We start from the raw sequence: 19,724 nt of genomic DNA, 5'->3' as shown, positions 1-19,724 counted from the left end.
GTGGTCATGGGTCTTTCTTCAGGATAGACCTCATGTTAGGTCACAATGCAGGTCTCAATAAATATAAAAAGATTGAAATTATACAAAGCAGCTTCTCATACCATAATGGAATGAAACTGGAAATCAATAATAGATGTGAAAGAGGTAAATTCACAAATGTGTGGAGGCTCAGCAACATACTCCTAAATAATCAGTGGGCCAAAGAAGAAATTGCAGTGAAATTAGTAAATATATTGAGGTGAATGAAAACAAGAACACAACTTATCAAAACTTCAGGAAATAGCAAAGGCAGCCCTGAGAGGGAAATTTATAGCCCTAAAAGCCCATATTTTAAAAGAAGAAATAACTAAAATCAAAGATCTAACTGAACAACTAGAGAAATTAGAGAAAGAACAGCAAACCATTCCCAAAGCAAGCAGAACAAAAGAAATAACATTAGAGTGGAAATAAATGAAATTGAAAAAGAAAAAACAAAAAACAATAGCGCAAATCAACAAAACCAAAAGCAGTTTCTTTGAGAAGATCAATAATTTGATAAACCCCAAGGTAGATTAACAAAGAAAAAAGGAGAGAAAATGCAAATAAATAAAATCAGAAATGAAAGGGGTAAAGTTATGACTGATCCCACAGAAATAAAAAGAATCACAAGAGGATATTATGAGAAACTGTATGACAGCAACCTAGACAACCTACACGAAATGGACAAATTCCTAGAAATTTACAAAGAACCTACACTGACACTACAAGAAATACAAGAACTTAACAAACTAGTCACATTTAAAGACATTGAATCAGTTATCAAAAATCTCCCAAAAAAGAAAAATTCAGTACAAGATGGCTGCACAGGTGGATTCTACCAAGCATTTCAAGAAGAATTAACACCAACCCTGTTTTAACTCTTCCAAAAAATTGAAGAGGGAAAATTACCCAACACATTTTATGAAACCAACCTCACCCTAATACCAAAGTTAGATAAAGACACTACAGGAAAATTACAGTCCAATCTCTCTAATGAACATAGATGCAAAAATTGTCAACAAAATACTTGCAAATAGAATCAAGCAGTATATCAAAGGATTTATGCACTGTATCCAAGTGGGATTTATTCCCTGTATGCAAGGGTGGTTCAAAGTAAGAAAATCAATTAATGTCATACACCATATTAACAAATTGAAGGGGAAAAACCACATGATCATCTTGATAGATGCAGAAAAGGCTTTTGACAAAATCCAGCATCTTTTCTTGATAAAAACACTTTGAAAGAGAGGAATATAAGGAAAATCTTCAATATGATAAAAAGGCATGTTTGAAAAATCCACAGGCAACATTGTACTCAATGGGGAAAGGTTGAAAACTTTTCCCCTAACATTGGAAAGAAGACAAGGATGCCCATTGTCAATATTGTGCTAGAAGTTCTAGCTAGAGCAATTAGACAAGAAAAAAATAAAATAAACAGCATTCAAATAGGAAAAGAGGAAGTAAAACTCTCACTATTTTTGGATGACTTGGTCCTATATTTAGAAAATTCTGAAATGTCTGTGACAAAGCTACTTGAGCTATATGAGTTAAGCACAATGGCAGGATACAAGATCAGCACATGAAAATCAGTAATGTTTCTGTACACTAGTTTTTAGCTATCTGAGTAGGGAATCAGGATAAAAATTCCATTTACAACAGCAACAAATAGACTCATATATCTAAGAATCAATTTAATCAAAGAAATATGGACCTATATGCAGAAAACTACAAAACGATGCTAAAAGTCAATAAAGACCTAAACAAATGGAAAGACATTCTATGTTCATGGGTTGGAAGACTAAATATCATGAAGATGTCAGTCCTACCCAAACTGATTTATAGATTCAATGTACTATCAGTCAAAATTCCAACAGCCTACTTTACAGAAATAGAAAATAACTAAATTCATCTGGAAGGGAAAGTTCACCCAAATAGCCAAAAACATTCTAAAAAGGAAGAGCAATGTGGGAGGAATTTCACTGCTTGACCTTGAAACATATTACAAAGCTACAGTCATCAAAACAGAATGGTATTGGCAAAAAGATAGACACATCAATCAGCGAATAAAATTGAGAGTCCAGAAATAAACCCTCATCTTTATAGCCAACTGGTTTCCAATAAACCTACCAAAGCCATGCTAATGGGACAAAAAGTCTCTTCAACAAATGGTGCTGGGAGAACTGAATATCCATAAGCAAAAGAATAAAAAGGGACCCCTCTCTCACTCCATATACAAGAATCAACTCAAAATGGATCAAAGACTTAAATATAAAAGCCAGGACCATAAAATTACTCGAATAAAATGTAGGGATACATCTTAAAGGCATTGTGGTAGGTGGTGGTTTATTGGACCTCATACCCAAACCATGTGCAACAAAAGAAAAAATAGATAAATGGGACGTCCTCAAAATTAAATACTTGCACCTCACAGGACTTTGTCAAAAGAGCGAAAAGGCAGCTGACTCAATAGGAGAAAATATTTGGAAGCCACATATGTGATAAGGGTTTAATTTCCATGATATATAAAGAGATGCTATAACTCAACAATAAAAAGGAAAATGACCTGATTAAACAATGGGCAAAAGACTTGAATAGACATTTGTTGAAAGAAGAAATACAAATGGCAAAAAACACATGAAAAAAATGTTCAACTTCACTAGCAATTAGGGAAATACAAATCAAAGCTACAAAGAGATATCATCTCACACCTATTAGAATGGCCACTATTAAAAAGACAGAAAATACAAGTGTTAGAGAGGATGTGGAGAGATAGGAACACTTATTCACTGTTGGTGGGAATGCTGAAGGGTACAGCCACTGTGGCAAACTGTTTTGCAGACATCTACAAACTGATGTTCATAGTGGTGTTATTTATGATTGCCAGAAGTTGGCAACAACCCAGGTGTCCCATCAACTGATGAAGAGATAAACTGAGATGTATTTACATGATGGAATATTATGTAGCTGTAAGAGGAAATGACGTTGTAAAGCCTATGACAACATGGATGAACTTGGAGGACATTATTTTGAGTAAAGCAAGCCACACAAAAGCACAAATGCTGTACGATTGCTATTATGGACTAAATATATTGTGTAATCTCATGGAGTTAGCAACTTGAAAATAGGTCACCAGAAAATAGAATGAGGTTAGACTGAAAAGCTGAGAGATGACTTATTCAGAATTGGTAATAAAGGATGTGTGTTAATCTTTGGAAATGAATAGAAAAGATGAAAGCCCAACAAAGTATTTGTAACTAGCAGTCATATGGGTATGAAACTGGTTTAAAGGAAAGTCTAAGTTCATGTATGTTACTAAAAGGAAAACTAAAAAAGTGGAACATGGCACTGTATAGCATATTAAAACCACATATGGAATCTGAATAAGGATAAAATTTCATATCTAAGACCATCTTTCTTTGAAAACTGAACAAATATATACTACTACTACAAGATGTTAATATCAAAGATAGATACAAAGTACTACATATTGTATGATTTCATTTATACAAAATGTAAATATAAAACAATTTATAAAGATGAAATGAGATTAGTGATTATATAGGGCTGAGGAAGGACTGCTAAGGGATGTGGCATTTTTCTTTTTAGAGTAATGAAATTGTTCTAAAATTTTCTGTGGTGATGAATGTACAACACTGATTATACTAAAAGCCATTGATTATACACTTTGGATAGATTGTATGTATGTGAATATATCTCAATAAAAATGCTTAATAAATATGTATGTAAGCATAGCCAGAAATAGCAGCTATGTACAGCAGGGGAAGCATAGAGAGAGTAAGAGATGAAGAATTCTTACTTATCGGTTTTTTGTTTATTAGTAGTAGGGAAATAATGAAAATGCTCTCATAATGGATTGAAGTGATGAATGCACAGCTAAGTGATTATACCAAATACCATTGATTGTATACTTTGGATTAATTGAATGCTTTATTAATATGTATGAATAAAATTGTTTTGTTTAAAAAAAATGCATTGCCACATGCTGTAAAAAGTATAAGCCTTCTGGGGAAATGGAAAGAAGTTACCTTGGACAAAGGTTCACACCAGTGAGCTTTTTATTCATAGTTACTCAGATAATTTTTTACCAATTTTATGGCAAGTACTTTTTAAAGGGTATAATAGCTTTGGAAGTATAATCTATGATCATTGAACTAATCAACCTCTTTATTTCATATTGTGCAGCTGAAGAGCCCTCTTCAGATGGTCATTTATTCCATCCCAGAGGCTCTATACATAGTTATTGAAACCAACCCAGATAATATACCTCAGAGAGGAATTTAACATAATGATTAAATTCTCAGAAGATACTGCCTCCACTTTCTGCCTCTAACACTTACTGGTTTTATGATCTGGAATAAATATTTCACCTTTCAAAGTATTGGTTTCCTCATATAGAAAATGAAGATAAGAATAGCTCTCTCTCTCCTTTAAAATATAGTAAGGGTCTAAAAGACAGTTAAGTCCCTTTATTCACAAGTCCAAGGTGGCACCAGTCAGTATGGAAAGTTCATCAGAGACCTAGTAGAGGTGATAGCATGGTTTCTGTTTCATCCCTTATTCAATGGTCAGTTGAACATGTTCTGAGCTCTTCTGTATTTTCTTACACTATCATGATCAAAAACAGCATGAACTTTTTTTTCTTTTTTTTAACCTTTTATTTTATTTATTCTTTTTTTTTTTTAATATTACATTCAAAAATTATGAGGTCCCCATTCACCGCCACCGCCCCCACCCCACCACTCCCCCCACAGTAACACTCTCCCCCATCATCATGACACATCCATTGCATCTGGTGAGTACATCTCTGGGCATCGCTGCACCCCATGGCCAATGGTCCACACCATAGCCCACACTCTCCCACGTTCCATCCAGTGGGCCATGGGAGAACATACAATGTCCGGCAGTTATCCCTGCAGCACCACCCAGGACAACTCCAAGTCCCGAAAATGCCTCCACATCTCATCTCTTCCTCCCATTCCCTGCACCTAGCAGCCACCATGGCCACTTTTTCCACACCATGGCCACTTTTTCCACACCAATGCCACCTTTTCTCGATTATTAACCATAATAGTTCATGAATAGAATATCATTAAGTCCACTCTAATCCTTACTGTATTCCTTCTTCCTGTGTACCTTGGCTTGGTTGTGTCCATTCCACATCTATGTCAAGAGGGGGCTTAGATTCCACATGGATACTGGATGCAATCCTTCTGCTTTCAGTTGTAGGCACTCTAGGCTCCATGGTGTGGTGGTTGACATTCTTCAACTCCATGTTAGCTGAGTGGGGTAAGTCCAATAAATCAAAGTGTAGAAGCTGAAGTCTGTTGAGGCTCAAGGCCTGGCTATCATATTGTCAGTCTAGAGATTCAAATCCCCTAGATATATCTTAAACCCCAGCACCAACTACAATTCCAGTAAAGTAGCATGATAGGCTTGTGAAAAGAGATCACATCTGAGTCCAGCTCCATCACGCAGAAACACCAACTCCAAAGAAGGGCCAACTGACATGGCAGTGAACTGCATCTGCCATGACCATAAAACCTGTGGGTCTCTTTAGCCCTCAGAAGAAGCAATACCTGGGGTTGTATCTACTTTATCTGTCTCTGAGACTCTGCTCAGATGTGCATAAGGGCAATCCTTCTGACAACCTCCAGTCTCTTTTTTAGAGACTCATAACCATATAAGCTCATTTGTCCTTTCCATTTCCCCCTTAATTTAGGTCAAACAGCATTTTTAACTCCTGTTATTATATGTAGACAGGGATATTCTGCTGGTCCGCGTTGAACCTTTAATTCAAGGTAGCATGAACTTTTAAGACTCACCCAAGGAGGTAATCTATAACTGTAGAATAGTTTCTTTCTTTGAAAAAGTAATTGTTCCAACTATTGGGCCTGGGATGTTTCGGTTCTGTAAAATAACTGAGCAATCCAGACCTATGTATAATCTTTAAATAAATTAATATTTTCCATATTTTCTCTCAGGAATTTTCTTTTCAGCACTTATCTTTTAGAAGTCTAGTGACATAGCAACTTTTCCCAGTTTTATGAATGATATCTACAGTTTTCAATTTTTTTCTTATAATTCGATATCTGAGCCCTAGATCTTTTAATCATTTCAAAAGCTATCCAATGTATATTTTTATAGAAAGTATATATATTATAAATATATAATTAAAATAAGATTTGCCCTCAAGATTGTAAGAATTTTGATAGAATCCTGCTAATATTTGCTCAGAAGCTCACTAGATTTCCAAATGCCAAGTTATAAAATGCTCAACATCTGTGATGTTTACAAAATTTTATAATGAGAAATACTCATTTTTATTTTAGTGATACATTTCCAAAATTATATGAGGGAATTTCTTATATATTAATGGGAACAAAATACCTCTAATTTTCTCTCAAACATTTTGGAATGACTACTGCATATTACTAACCTGTAGTCATTCTCATAACCAATGTCCATGACAAGATCACATGCTATGTTATTATGGTTTGGTGACTTATAATTTTATTGACATGTTCATTATTTATTCTTAACCTCTAATTTGTTTTCCATTGAGATTATTTGTTAAGTATATATCTTTTATAATCTTATTTCTTGTAGCTTATGACCAATTATAAAATTTTCCAGTGACTTAAAATTACTGGTGTCTGAACAGACCGATTCCACATTTATTTACTTATTTGTCTTTGTTTTCTGGTTCTTATGAGTACTATATACATAAGATTATTCCCCAAAGATGACATTAGAAGTGAATTACTTTGGCTCCTTATTCTGCAGCTTTATCTTAAGCATGGTGAAATAATATATGCAAGTCTTGCTAAATTCACAATGATATATAAATACCATTATCTACAATGGACGATTAACAAAAAGGACCTCTTTCATTATCACAGACAGTTATAAGAATGATATACAAAAAAAAAATTTGTGTGCTTTTTGTCTTTAAGGTACTTTTCTCTTAACAGAGGCTGTCCTACACTTTTATTTTGAAAGAAAGCATTTTGCATGCTAGGAGGTAGGAAACAGAAGGAGAGTAATTATAATGGGACTTAAATAATTCACTGACAAATCCTTGCCAATAAAATTAAGCATGTTCTCTTAGGTTTTCTTTTTATAAGCTCTAAAATATGTCTTTCAATTTACTATTATGAAAGAAAAAATACAACACTGTCATCTTCCCAGATCAAATATTACCGTTTTCCAGCAACAGATTTGGTAATCATTCAGAGGCAAGTAGTAGTTTTTTAGATTTTCAAATATATCTAAACACTGTAAATTGTTCCCCAAATCAGGTCAGTTGCACTGTCTGCCAGAACATTTGTCAGAGGTACTGCATGTTCAAATGCAAGATTTTCATGTTTCATATTCAGCATCATTTATTTTCTAGACCTCTAAATCTTTTATACTAAGTAGCAACCTCTCACTTCATGAACCATGAGGGCCTTTATTAATTAAACAGAGTCAACAAGAATGATTTGTTCTCTTGCTTCTCAGCTAAATTACTAAACACACAAATCAGAGAGAAAACAGTTCTAATACTAGAATATTGTCCAAGCTAATAAATCAGGATTATCTCATCATATGGATTATGTCAAAGCTCTTTCCCCAACAGTGCTTACTAGGACATAAAATTGAATGTGTACACACATATGTCCCCATTCCAGCATCATAGGAAGAATTCCTAACTTTTCTTACAATAATCACAAAGCTCTAATTATCAATAAACTTGCCATGAACATTAATTGAACAGCTACTCTTTACAGTACTTCACATATATTACCTGACATTGTCCCATTGGCTCTTAATGCTTTCACAAAACATCCAGATATGAAATGTGTATTTAAAGTGCAGAACACTATTGCTTAAGTTTTGGTTTTTTTTACTAGTGAGTGCATTTGTAATTGCATGTTTGGTGTTTAGGTGTGTGTTTTTTAAACATATACAGAAAAGTATACTGTGAACATAAGATTAATCAATTAATTATTTTATAGTAGTACTTTTGTATTTGGGGTAAGATGGGGTAGTTTTGGTTAAAAGGATGACTTAGAATTTTCTAATACTCATTGTTCAAAGTCTATGATTACATCATTTTCTTAGACCATTTGATTTTGATTATTTTAAATGATCAATTTAATGTCACATCTACCTATGGTTCATCATAATGTCTCAAGCATGAGATTATTTTTAAAAAGTAAATAGGAAAGCATTCACCCAAGTTAATCCTCAGGTAATTATTCTGTTTTTTATTCTCCCCACTCTCCCCAATTAAAGACCACTCATGGTGAAGAGTGGGGAGGGGGGGGCATTAAAATAATTTAAATCAGAATCTCTTCTTTAGAATAAGATATTTAAACGTGCTGATAAAAATGAAAGTATATATACCAAATTTAAAAATAAGAAGAGCAGTTTCATCAAGATTTTCCTTTTCCTTTAGTTTTAAATATTTACTCTGCACAGGACAGTGTGTCCTCATTTCACCTTGCAGTGGCATTCAGCCCTCTTGTGTTACACTCATTAGTATTTCTTTAAAGCTCTCAATTTAGGCAGCTTTCCAGCTTTCTAAAGGCCTTGAAATGAAGTTAACCTGTGCAGAATCAAATGCTTTAGCAAGTTTAGCCTTCATAATAAGAAATTCTATTAAAGAATTTTGAAGAGATAATAGTAATGAAGATTACTGTCAAGAGAATAATGATTCTTTGTACCACTTAACCACATTCTAAAGTTTTGAAACTATAAAAATGTCTGGGCCTCACCACCTCCACTTCGATTCTTTAACAACGTGAACTGTTTTACCCTATTGTGATACTATCAGTAATCTTCCATGGCAAGATGCATTTTTAATATTTAAAGAGAGTAGTTGAACATATTTATATAGGGGCTATGGAGAAAATTTAGAAAACAGGATTGAAAATAAAGCGAATCCAGTAATGACAGTGGAACTGACTGACCATTTGTACTATGTCCAACTTTCAGGCATTCTGCTCAATAACAGAGTGTATTTTTGTGATATCTCCCAAATTGTACCCCATGGAACACTAGCCTCTTTATATATATATTTTTATTAGAGAAGTTGTAGGTTTACAGAAAAATCATGCATAAAATAGAGTTCCCATATATCACCCCTGCACCCATTTACACTTTGCATTAGTTTGCTACGTGTTACAATTGATGAAAAATTATTATAATTTTAATATTAACTATAGTCCACAATTTACATTAGGGTTTACTATGTGTTACAGACCTATGTGCTTTTTTCTTTTTTTTCTCCATTTTTATTCTAGTAACATATACAACCTAAAGCTTCCCACTTTAACTACATTCAAACATATCATTCAATACTGTTAATTACTTCACAATGTTATGCTACCATCACCATCATCCATTACCAAAACTTTTCCATCACAGAAACTCTGTACAAACAAAGCATTAACTCCCCATTCTCCAGCCCCACCCTGCCCCCTGGTAATCTGTATTCTGTTCTGATTCTTATGAATTTGCTTATTTCACTCAATATGATATCTTCAAGATTAATCTTTGTTGTTGCATGTATCAGAACTTCATTCCTTTTTACAGCCGAAAAATAATTCCATTGCATGTATATATCACATTTCATTTATCCATTCATTAGTTGATAGAGATTTGGGTTGCTTTTGGCAATTGTGAATAATGAAACAATGAACATCAGCATGCAAATATCTATTTGAGTTCCTGCTTTAATTTCTATTGGATATACCTAGAAGTGGGATTGCTGGGTCATATGGTAATTCTCTGTTTAACTTTCTGAGGAACTACCAAACTGTCTTCTGCAGTGGCTGCAGCATTTTACATTTGCACCAACAATGAATAAGTGTTCCTATTTCTCCACATCCTCTCCAACACTTGTTATTTTTGTTTGTTTTATATAAATATATAAATATATATATAGTAGCCATTTTAGTGGGTGTGAAATAGTGATTTGCATTTCCTTAATGGCTAATGATGTTGAGCATCTTTTCATGTGCTTTTTGGCCATTTGTATATCTTTTCGGAGAAATATCTATTCAGGTCTTAGCCCATATTTTACTTGAGCTATTTGGGTTTTTTTTGTTATTAAATTAATGGATTTGAAAAATAAATTCTGGATATTAAATCCTTACCAGATATGTGGTTTCCAAATATTTTCTTCCATTCTGCTAGATTTTTTTTTCTTTTTTTTTATGATAAATTCCCCTAAGGCACAAAAGTTTTAAATTTTGATTAGGTCCCATTTATCTGGTTTTTTTTTTTTCTTTTGTTGCTTATGTTTTTGGTATAATGTCTAAGAAACCATTGTCTAATATCAGGTCCTGAAGATGCTTCTGTATTAGTCAAAGGGGTGTTGATGCAAAGTACCAGAAATCTGTTGGTTTTTATAAAGGGTATTTATTTGGGGTAGAAGCTTACAGTTACCAGGCCCTAAAGAGTCCAACTCAAGAGGCACTTTCTCACTCAAGTCATTTTCCACGTGTTGAGCAAGATGATGAGTGATGTCTGCAAGGATTCAGCCTTCCTCTTCCTCTTAAGACTCTGTGATCCCAGCTTCTTCCAGTCTCAGCTGTAGGCTGGCATAAGGCCCATCTCTCTCTTGGGGCTCATTTCCCTCCGGGCTCAGCTGCAGCTGTAGGCTATCAGGTTCATCTCTCTTCCCAGGGCCTCTGCTGTGTCTATGAAGCTGTCTCTATTCCTCTGTGTTCTTCTCCTGTGTATTTACTTCCTTCTCTTTGATTGTGCATCCCTTTATGTAGCCCACAGCTGTAGGCCAGCTGTAATGCCAGCTATAGGCTAGCTGTAGGCTAGCTGTAGACTAGTTGTAGGTGGGGACTCAAACTGAGTCACCCTAATGACATGATCAAATAAAAGCCCTAATTTTGATTTAATAAAGTAAAAGTGAAACCTCTAAGTCTAATTCAATCTAATACACCCAGAGGAACCGAACATTTTACAAACACAATCCAATATCTATTTTTGGAATTCATAAGCAATACTAAACTGCCACAGCTTCCTTACATTTTCATATAGAAGTTTTAGTTTTGGTTCTTAGATAAAGGGCTCTGATCCGTTTTGAGTTTATTTTGTATATGGTGTGAGTTAAGAGGTCCACTTTCATTCTTTTGCCTGTGGATATCCAGTTTTCCCAGCACTATTTATTGAAGAGATTCTTCTTTCCCCATGAGTGGACTTGGCACTTTTTTTGAAAAGCAATTGGCCATAGAGGTCATGCCCCCTCCAAAACCTGTAGAGAAATATCCTTCCTTGCCTCTTCTTGGCAGTCATTAGTGTTCCTTGCAATTCCCAATTGCATCACCCTAGTCCCTGCCTCCATCCTCATATAGCTTTCTACCCTCTGTCTGTGTCTCTTTCCCCTTTCTTATAAGGACACTGGTCTTATTAGATTAAGGGCCCACCCTATCCAATATGACCTCATTTTAACATAAATAATTCCACCTGTAATGACCCTACTTCCAAAGAAGGTCACATTCACAGGACTGGGGCTTAGGACTTGAGCATGTCTTTTTGGGGGACACAGCCAAACTCATAACACTTCCCCATGCTCATAAAAGTAATACGGGATAGAAAATCAAACTCTTTCTTCTCTACCATGGCTACCGTAAGTTTTTTTAAATGAAAAACTCTTTGTACATCTTAGGACTTCTCCCCATTTTTCCCCAATGGAATTGTACATAGAGCACCTGTATGTAAAAGCCCAACTGTGCTGACTGAAGCAGGAATGAAAATCCAGGGCACATTCTAAGCACACATTAATGTGCCTATATTAAAGAGCCTCCATGCAATCCAGCAAGCATTCATAGGGTTCCTCCTATCAGAGGCTAGATAGAAGAATTTTAATAACACAGGCTCTGGCCTCATGGAAATGAGGTCCTGTAAGATAAACTGCCTAAAGCAAGCTCAACAAGATCACAAAAGGATACCTTTGGCTTCTCTGGCTGCAGTAATGAAAAGTATCTTTTCCATAACAGTTTTCTTCTATGATTGCCTACTTTAAAATCATGTCACCTCCCACTGCCACACAATAATACGGCATTCTCCACTGAAATTCAAAAGCCTCCAGGTCAAGAATTATCAACTTCACTATACCACAATTTGAAGCTTGTTTTTAAATACAGAGACAAAACAGAACACTACATATGGAGTCAGGAGACATGCTTTCTTGTTTTACCTAATCACTAAGCAGTTATAATTTAATTTTGAGCCTTTGAATTTAGTTTTTACCTCAGGTCCTTCCTGTGTAAAATGAGGATAATACCTGCCGTGCACATCCCCTAGGGTCTTTATTAATTTTTCATATACCTCCAAATACGAGACTGCTGTTGAATAATAATTTGATTAACATCAGTGTTGTTCTGTTTTTCATATTTAGGTCAAACATGATGCCTAACAATTTTGATTAATAAAAGCTTGAATTTATATCACTGAATGTACCAATTGTTCTCATAGTAGTATCCCTGCTTTCTAATTTTAAAGCAGAAAAAAGTATTTTGTGAGAAACCCTAACACGGTTACTAGGATTGCATATTATTCTGAACAAATATAATTACACTTATTTTTATTCAAAATCTTTGGCATACTTGAGTCAAACCATCTATAATCTTCCAGTTATTGAGAGGCAGTTCCAAACACCGTAAAAATAGATTAGAAGGACTTCTCAGATCAACTCCTTGCTGATCTCTCAAGCTTTTCTTCCCAGCATCCCCCCAACTGCAACCTCCTCTTCAGTCATTTGAAAATATTCACACATCCTAAATATACCAAATCTCTTTTCTGTATTCTTCCTTACCTCTGCTTGTGTTCTTTCTCTTTATCTTACTCTAGTCCTTATCCTCCAAGGCTCTGATTGTCATCTTCCCCTTTTACTTCTCCAGCAAAACTAATCTCACAACCTTCTCTCCAGCACCATAATACATAATACATATTTTAGCATACATAAGATTTTATTTAATTGTGTTTGCATTGGCTTCTTCCCTCAAGAAAAAGGGACTATATCTAATTTATTTTAATATCTACAATGGCTGGTACATGGTAAGAGCTCAAAAAATACTTGTTAGGTTAATGTTGAATGACCAACTATAATGCTAGTCATTTGCTCTGAGAACATATTAGGCACCATAAGTTTAGAGATAAGAAACATAATTCCTGCCCCTCAAGGAGCCTAGCATATAGTATGAAGACCTACAGATAAACAGGCATTTGTAATGTTTTATAACAAGAGATAAGAGCATGGGCACAGATGGGAAGGATCTTCAGGGGAATTTAGTTTTTAGAAGCATGAATATGAGTAAAGTAGGTAAAACAAGATGGGAGGGAAGGCTACTGTAGAGCAGAAAGTACTGTTGTAGCTATAGAATATATATCTGGTCCAGAAGTTATTGGTTAGCAATGAATTTTTAGCAGGTGAGTGATAGTGTACAATTTTTTTATTAGAAAGATCTCTTGGCTAGAGTGGAGAATGAGTTAGAAAAGAGCTAGAATAGTGGCAGGGGGACAAGCTATTTCAGTAATTCCAGTTATAGCATTGGAAAAGGAAAGTAGAAAACAGATTCCAGAAATATTCCACAGGACAATCACAGAACTTGATGACTGCCTGGCTCTCAGGCAAGGAATTGAGGAGTCAAAGATAATGCAATCTCCTTCATTCCTTTTTTACCAAAGAATAAAGAAAGAAATGTTTTTCACTGAACCTTAAAACATGTCCAAGGACTTTTAAAACTTTGTTGGATCCAATTCCAACTGTTTCCTATCAAAAGCGACTGCAGTAGAATAAAAGCAGTGTCACTAGGACCAGTTCTTGCTTGCATGGATGGGTAGATGGAGAACCTCACAGAATCTAATTGCATTCCTTATTTTTCTCAAGTCATGTAACACAGACTACATCCTGGATCCATCCTGTGATGAGTGCACTAAACCTGTCTTACTCGGAGGAGAATGAAGATTTCTCCAGAGAACTTCCTGATCAGAAGAGTTGATGGTATTCTGTAGGAAAATGAGCTCCCTGGTCTTCTACATGGATGACTTGAACAGATACACATAACACCCAACTCTAAAAGCAACAGCCCAAAATAGGAGTAAAGCACATATTACTTGTCGAAACTGTAAAATAGATGCTCTGGATTTAGGCTCTTTTTGTAAAGCTTTTCAATGTAACTGTACATTTACAAAATCAATTGTCACTACAATTGTTCTTGAAGAATAGTCATTTTTTAAATTCATATAGATTTTATCTGTAATTTTTCATATCTAATTAGATCTTTATAATTTTATATGTAGTTTATAAAGTATCAGATATGATGGCTTTTAAATTGTTTTCTACTGGAAGAGTATGTGAACATAGGGAAGCACTTCATTTTATTTGACAATTCACTAAGTTTTTTCATTTATATCTTAGGAAAGTGACATCAGCAAGCTTTGGGGGGTTTCTTCAAGATTATACTTCGACAACTATTTTACAGGCTATTGCAGTTGAACTCTAATTTCTAATTTACAAAATGCTTTTACAGACCTTGTTTTATTTAAGCCATACAACACTCCTGTGAGGCAGAGCAATTGGGTATTTTTATTCTTGTTTTTCAGTTAGGGAAGTAGTGGTGGAAAGATAGATGGAGCACCCTGTCCCAGGGTTGGGACTCACACCTTGGTCTTTTGATTCCAAGTCCAGTCCCCTTTCCACCATATCTTGTTGTTTCTGCAGATGAAGGTCACAGCCCAACACGCAGGGCACTGTGGTTCTGTTGACACAGCTGGCTCCACAGATGTGCACTCCAGTGGCCATAAGAGATGCAAACATAACCCCACTCTAGTTCTCCTATAAGCCCTCCCCACTTCTTTATTCCATCCTCTTCAACCCCAAACACACATCAGGCAAGCTTTGTGATTTTATTTCAACAGGTTTCTTCCAGCAGCTCACAGTCTCCTAAAGTAAAAGGACAGGCTCACACCACTGATTTGCCCTGCTTAGATTGCCCTGGCCAGGGAGTACATTCTAGAGGAGCTAATGGGAAGAGGAGCATCCATCCGGATACTCCTGTGATAACAGTAGGGCCCTCCCTGAACTCCTCTGCTGCCAACTCAAAACTAATCTTGTTTTTTGCTTATACCACTCTCCAAGCTGATGTTACTTTCGGTCTTATTTTTGTAAGAGTGGCTGTTGAACTGTTTCCAGGATGAATGAGCCTTTGACTTGGAGTTCTAAAGATCTTCCTCAGTTTAATAACAAATCTGGGTATGATAAATGGGGGGTGGATTGGGAAAGAAGTCATTTTAAATATCCTGGGCATTGGGTACCAACTGAACAGGAAAGGACTTATTCTTATCCAATGTTGTTACATTGTTAGGTAACATACTTAACAGGAAATATGTAAGAATCATTAATTAATCAGAATACCCTGTTCCCAAACCATGGCCCATAACACAGGTAAGTTACCCTTTGTCACCCTGACTTCTCCCCTCTCGACCCTGTCCTTCCCTGTCTGAAATGCAAGCATGAAAAAAGAACACAGAACCATAAGGTTCCAGGAAGAACCATGAGGATCATCTGATTCAGTGGTGTTCAAATTTTTTTATGAAAAAAAAAACAAACTCATTTTCAATGAATTCTTTTGCAGAATCCCAATATATAATTGTTTTTTTTTTTAAATTATTGCCATTCTGCTTGAAACAAGATGGAGGCCTAGAGCCCAAGGAAAGCAGCCCCCAACACTACTGAGCAAATCTTAGAGCTCCTTATAACGTGTATAAAAACTATGATTTGGAACCATTTTATACATGAGTTAACTGTGATCCTAAGAGGGAAACGACTGCAGGGTCACACAGTGAGTTAGCAGCCTGGTCAAGATCAGACTTAGATTCTGTGGCTCCCAAACTACTGAATTGCATATAATATAGACATATATGGCAAATATATGTATACATTGTGCTCACCCATACCAATTTATTAACATTCCTGAGTATATATAGGATTTATAATTCATATCTCACATAATAATAGAAAGTCACTCCAGGCTGATAGGTAGTCATTAGCCCTAAGAAAAGTTTCAGAATGGCTGGAGAAGACATCTATTTTTCCTGACAGCTATTTGAATATTCGGGAGGTTTCAGGGAGACAAGTTTTGAGAGAAACCCCTGAGGGAACTATTTCTTTATGTCCGTCAGAGGTGAGTGTGATTCTCAAACACCTGAAGTTACTTTTATAAGTTAGTATCTAGAATTGTGAAAATACAGCCTTGTTGTTGTCGCCAAATTAATAGTATGAAGTTTCCCTCCCTCTCTTTGGAGTGTTTTTCTCATTTGTTTCAAACTGAGGAAAACACGGAGGAGATGCTAGAATAACTTGAGATCAAGGTCCTGGGATATGCATTTCACTGACAGAGGTGCCTCATATTTTAGCTTTGATGTTTTGTGCCACTTTCCTCCCTGCTTCTGTCAAATAGCTAATGGCAAAGGCCCATAAAAATTATGGCATCATTTACTAAGCATTTTGTACCATACCTTCTGATAGGCACTTTGCATATATTATTTCATTATTTTTTGTATGAAGTATATTGATTCCCATTTAATTAAATAAGAACTTAGGTTTAGAAAGTTGATAATCTTTGCCCAAGGGTCACATAGCACCAAAGTTTAAAAGCTGGGGTTCAAAGACAGGTCTCTGTGATTCTAGAGCCTGTGCTCCAAACCACTGTGCAGTGCTGCTTAGATATGTGTGTGACCTCGGGGACTGAGCTAGACTCTGTGGGACAATTTGAAAAAAAGGAAGACTCCTGTTCAGTGCGGTAAGGAACTTTCTGGTAGTTAGAGCTCATCAGAAAAGGATGCCCCATGACAAAGTGAAAGCCCTTTTCCGTGAGGTGTTTGTTGATCTGGATGCTTCACTGTGGGAGTGTCACTGGCGAGGCTTGGGGTCTGAAGTGGCGAGATCACTCTCTGAGAGTCTCTCCTCTATGCTTCTTTGATTTCTAAACCAACAGTAAATGCCTAAGAGATGCTAAGGAGACATTGAGGGGACTCATGAAGAATCTTTTTCCAATTCAAATAGAACCCCCAAATTATGTTTTGGTGAGTCATCTTTTCTGTAGCCAGTCTTTCCCTTGATGTAAATCCATCCTATTCACGTGCACATCATAAACTCTTCTCCACTGACACGGATTTTAGGGCTAGGAAATCCAAGTGCTCTTATGCACCTTCATCTAACTCTGCCAAAGAACCAGGACTAGAGAATCCTTACTCATCCTTCCCTCAGAAAATATTTATTGAGCACCAACAATGTTCCGAGCACTGTGCTAATCATTTCCTCAAGTTCTGCTTACTTTTGATTAAACAAAAAAAAAAGTTTCTCAGGTGCCCAGAATTAAACAGGTTTTTGTTTAATTTTTCAATTTTAGAAAGAATTTTTCATTTTAAAAAATCAAGTAGTATGGAATTGACTAGACTAAAAAAAAAAAGGCCAATCTAACTTTCCAAAGGTTGTCATCATTAACACTATGTCATCATTAATAATATGTTTATTCAAAGGAGATCATAATGTTTAGCAGCTTGTTTGACTTAATGTACTGCAATCATCTTTTCCTGCCTATACATGTTATTTTTCAAATGTCTGCATAAAAGTATTACCCAGATAACCCATAACTTGTATAACCAGCTGTCTATTGATGAACATTTAGACTATTTTCCATTTCCTGTCATTGCAATGTCACAGTGAACATTCTTATATTTATTAAATCTCTTCCCTCATTTCTGTATACTCTTGTATGACTATCTCTCTAGTGTGAATACATTCATAAAACTAAATTGCTAGGTCAAAGGTATGTTCATTTTAATTTTGGTAGATATTTATAAATTCTCCATAAAGACAGAACCAATCTATACTACTACCAATAATATAAAGCTTTTTTTCTCTGTATTATAGAACTTCTTTTTAATCCAAAGATTTTCAGTAGCTTTCCTAAGTTTTGTAACCCAGAAGAATGATCTTCCATCATTGTCCTGGAACCTGGATTTTTTAATTACCAGATTTTATGTTTCCATTAGCAGCAGCATCTAACTCACTATATCTATGAGAATCTAACTGTAACTAATTTCTCCTATCTTTTTACTTAAAAATATTAACCTTTTCTATGTAATGGTTGTAAAGACCGACTTCGAAATGAGCTAGCTTAGTGCCCTTGATAAAATTCAAAGCACAATACAAACATACCCACAAGTTCTTTGGGCCTCAGTTTCCCCATTCTGAGTAACAAAAGGTAATCATCATCTGCCTCTACCTAAACCAATTAAACTCTGAACATTTTCTGAGCACCTACTAAATGCTAGCAAGTACAAACTTTTGGAGTTACCACGCAGAATAGTAAAAATTCCCAAATCAAGGAGTTCATTGTCTAATGTAGTCAATTTACAAAATCTTTCCTGTTTTAAAAAAAAATGTATTTTTCCTTAGTGGGGTGAGAAGTTAGAAGTTTGCTTATTAGAAACCCCTAAAGAGAGGTCTCTTAAATTTGAATAATTCCAAAATTGTAATAACAAAAATAATGCTAACTAGAAACAAAAAAAGGAACATACTGTAGGAAAGACTTCTCAATAATAAATGCAAAACTGGTTGTCAAAAAATATAGTCAAATGATACTTTCATAAAATATTTGCAAGATTAGAAAATATCCTTTTTCTAAGGGTAAATGTCCCATTTTCTCTGCTAAATTGTAGCTTTTTCTAGGTCAATAAACTTGACATTTTTACAATATATAGAACAGAAGAACTGAACTAGCATTAAAACAACTTACACATTATATTGTGTGTAACTTTCAAGAAGATGAAAAGAACTTTAAACTGAATATACCTGTGGAGTTTAACTTTAGAAATATAATACCCCAGATGTTTCAATCATAATATCCATATGTAATATCATTGTGCTTGCATGATGATTTTTTAAATATTAAATGCAATTCTGTATTTACTTTCTTCATGTGACTTTTTACATTTAAACTAATACTACATTTGTTCATTTTTTTCTTTTAGCTTTGATTTGTATTGTCTCATTGGGGTAGGAGTGATCTGAGAGAAAGGGCAATCAAATCAATAGTTCCTTCCCTCCACCCTATCCCACCATTAACAAATTTTTCTGTCATTTCACCCTGTATATTCCTTTTACGATTACTTATCCATTTGTTATGATCTTGCTTATTTGTTTATCTTCTTTAATAATAGGAGTAATGAGAAAAAGCTCCATGAGGGCAAGGACATTGTCTTTTTCACTACTATATCCTCAAGGTCCACCACAGTGTCTGTCAGCACAGTAGATGTTCAAATGGAATGCATAATGTGTTGCCTATAGTGAAGATTTAGTTCCCAGTTATGCTCTCATGCTCTTATATTCATTCATTCACTTAGACACTTACTGAATACTACTAGGTAGCAGACATTTTCCTAGGTACTAGTGATACAGTAAAAAACAGACATACTCCTGGCCCCATGGAATTTGTATTCTATGCAAAAGACATAGTAATATCTTGAAATTAATCAATGCCTTACATTTATTCTTCTCCCCCTTCTCTATCCTATTTTTAAACTACTAGGCCATTTACTGTTCATTGCCTCAAGAAAGAGGTGTGATTTCAAAACGCACACCTGTATTTCACTTTTGAGTTTCAAAACTCTAG

General features: G+C 35.2%; 1 protein-coding gene across 3 annotated transcripts in view; it reads left to right on the top strand.

The window, feature by feature from the left end:
* The window catches only part of STXBP4 (syntaxin binding protein 4), a 258,348-nt gene extending 239,327 nt beyond the window's left edge, over nucleotides 1-19,021 (top strand). For all 3 annotated transcript variants that reach the window (XM_058283937.2, XM_058283935.2, XM_058283936.2), the window contains one exon: nucleotides 13,934-19,021. In XM_058283937.2, coding sequence (XP_058139920.1) covers nucleotides 13,934-13,941 — 8 coding nt within the window. In that variant the 3' untranslated portion in view covers nucleotides 13,942-19,021. The remainder of the gene's footprint in view (nucleotides 1-13,933) is intronic.
* Nucleotides 19,022-19,724: the final 703 nt, after the last annotated feature.

Source organism: Dasypus novemcinctus, chromosome 21 (genome assembly GCF_030445035.2).
Source record: "Dasypus novemcinctus isolate mDasNov1 chromosome 21, mDasNov1.1.hap2, whole genome shotgun sequence".
Classification (NCBI taxonomy): Eukaryota; Metazoa; Chordata; class Mammalia; order Cingulata; family Dasypodidae; genus Dasypus; species Dasypus novemcinctus.
The sequence above is the reverse complement of the archived record's forward strand: the minus strand, read 5'-3'. Positions and strand labels throughout refer to the sequence as shown.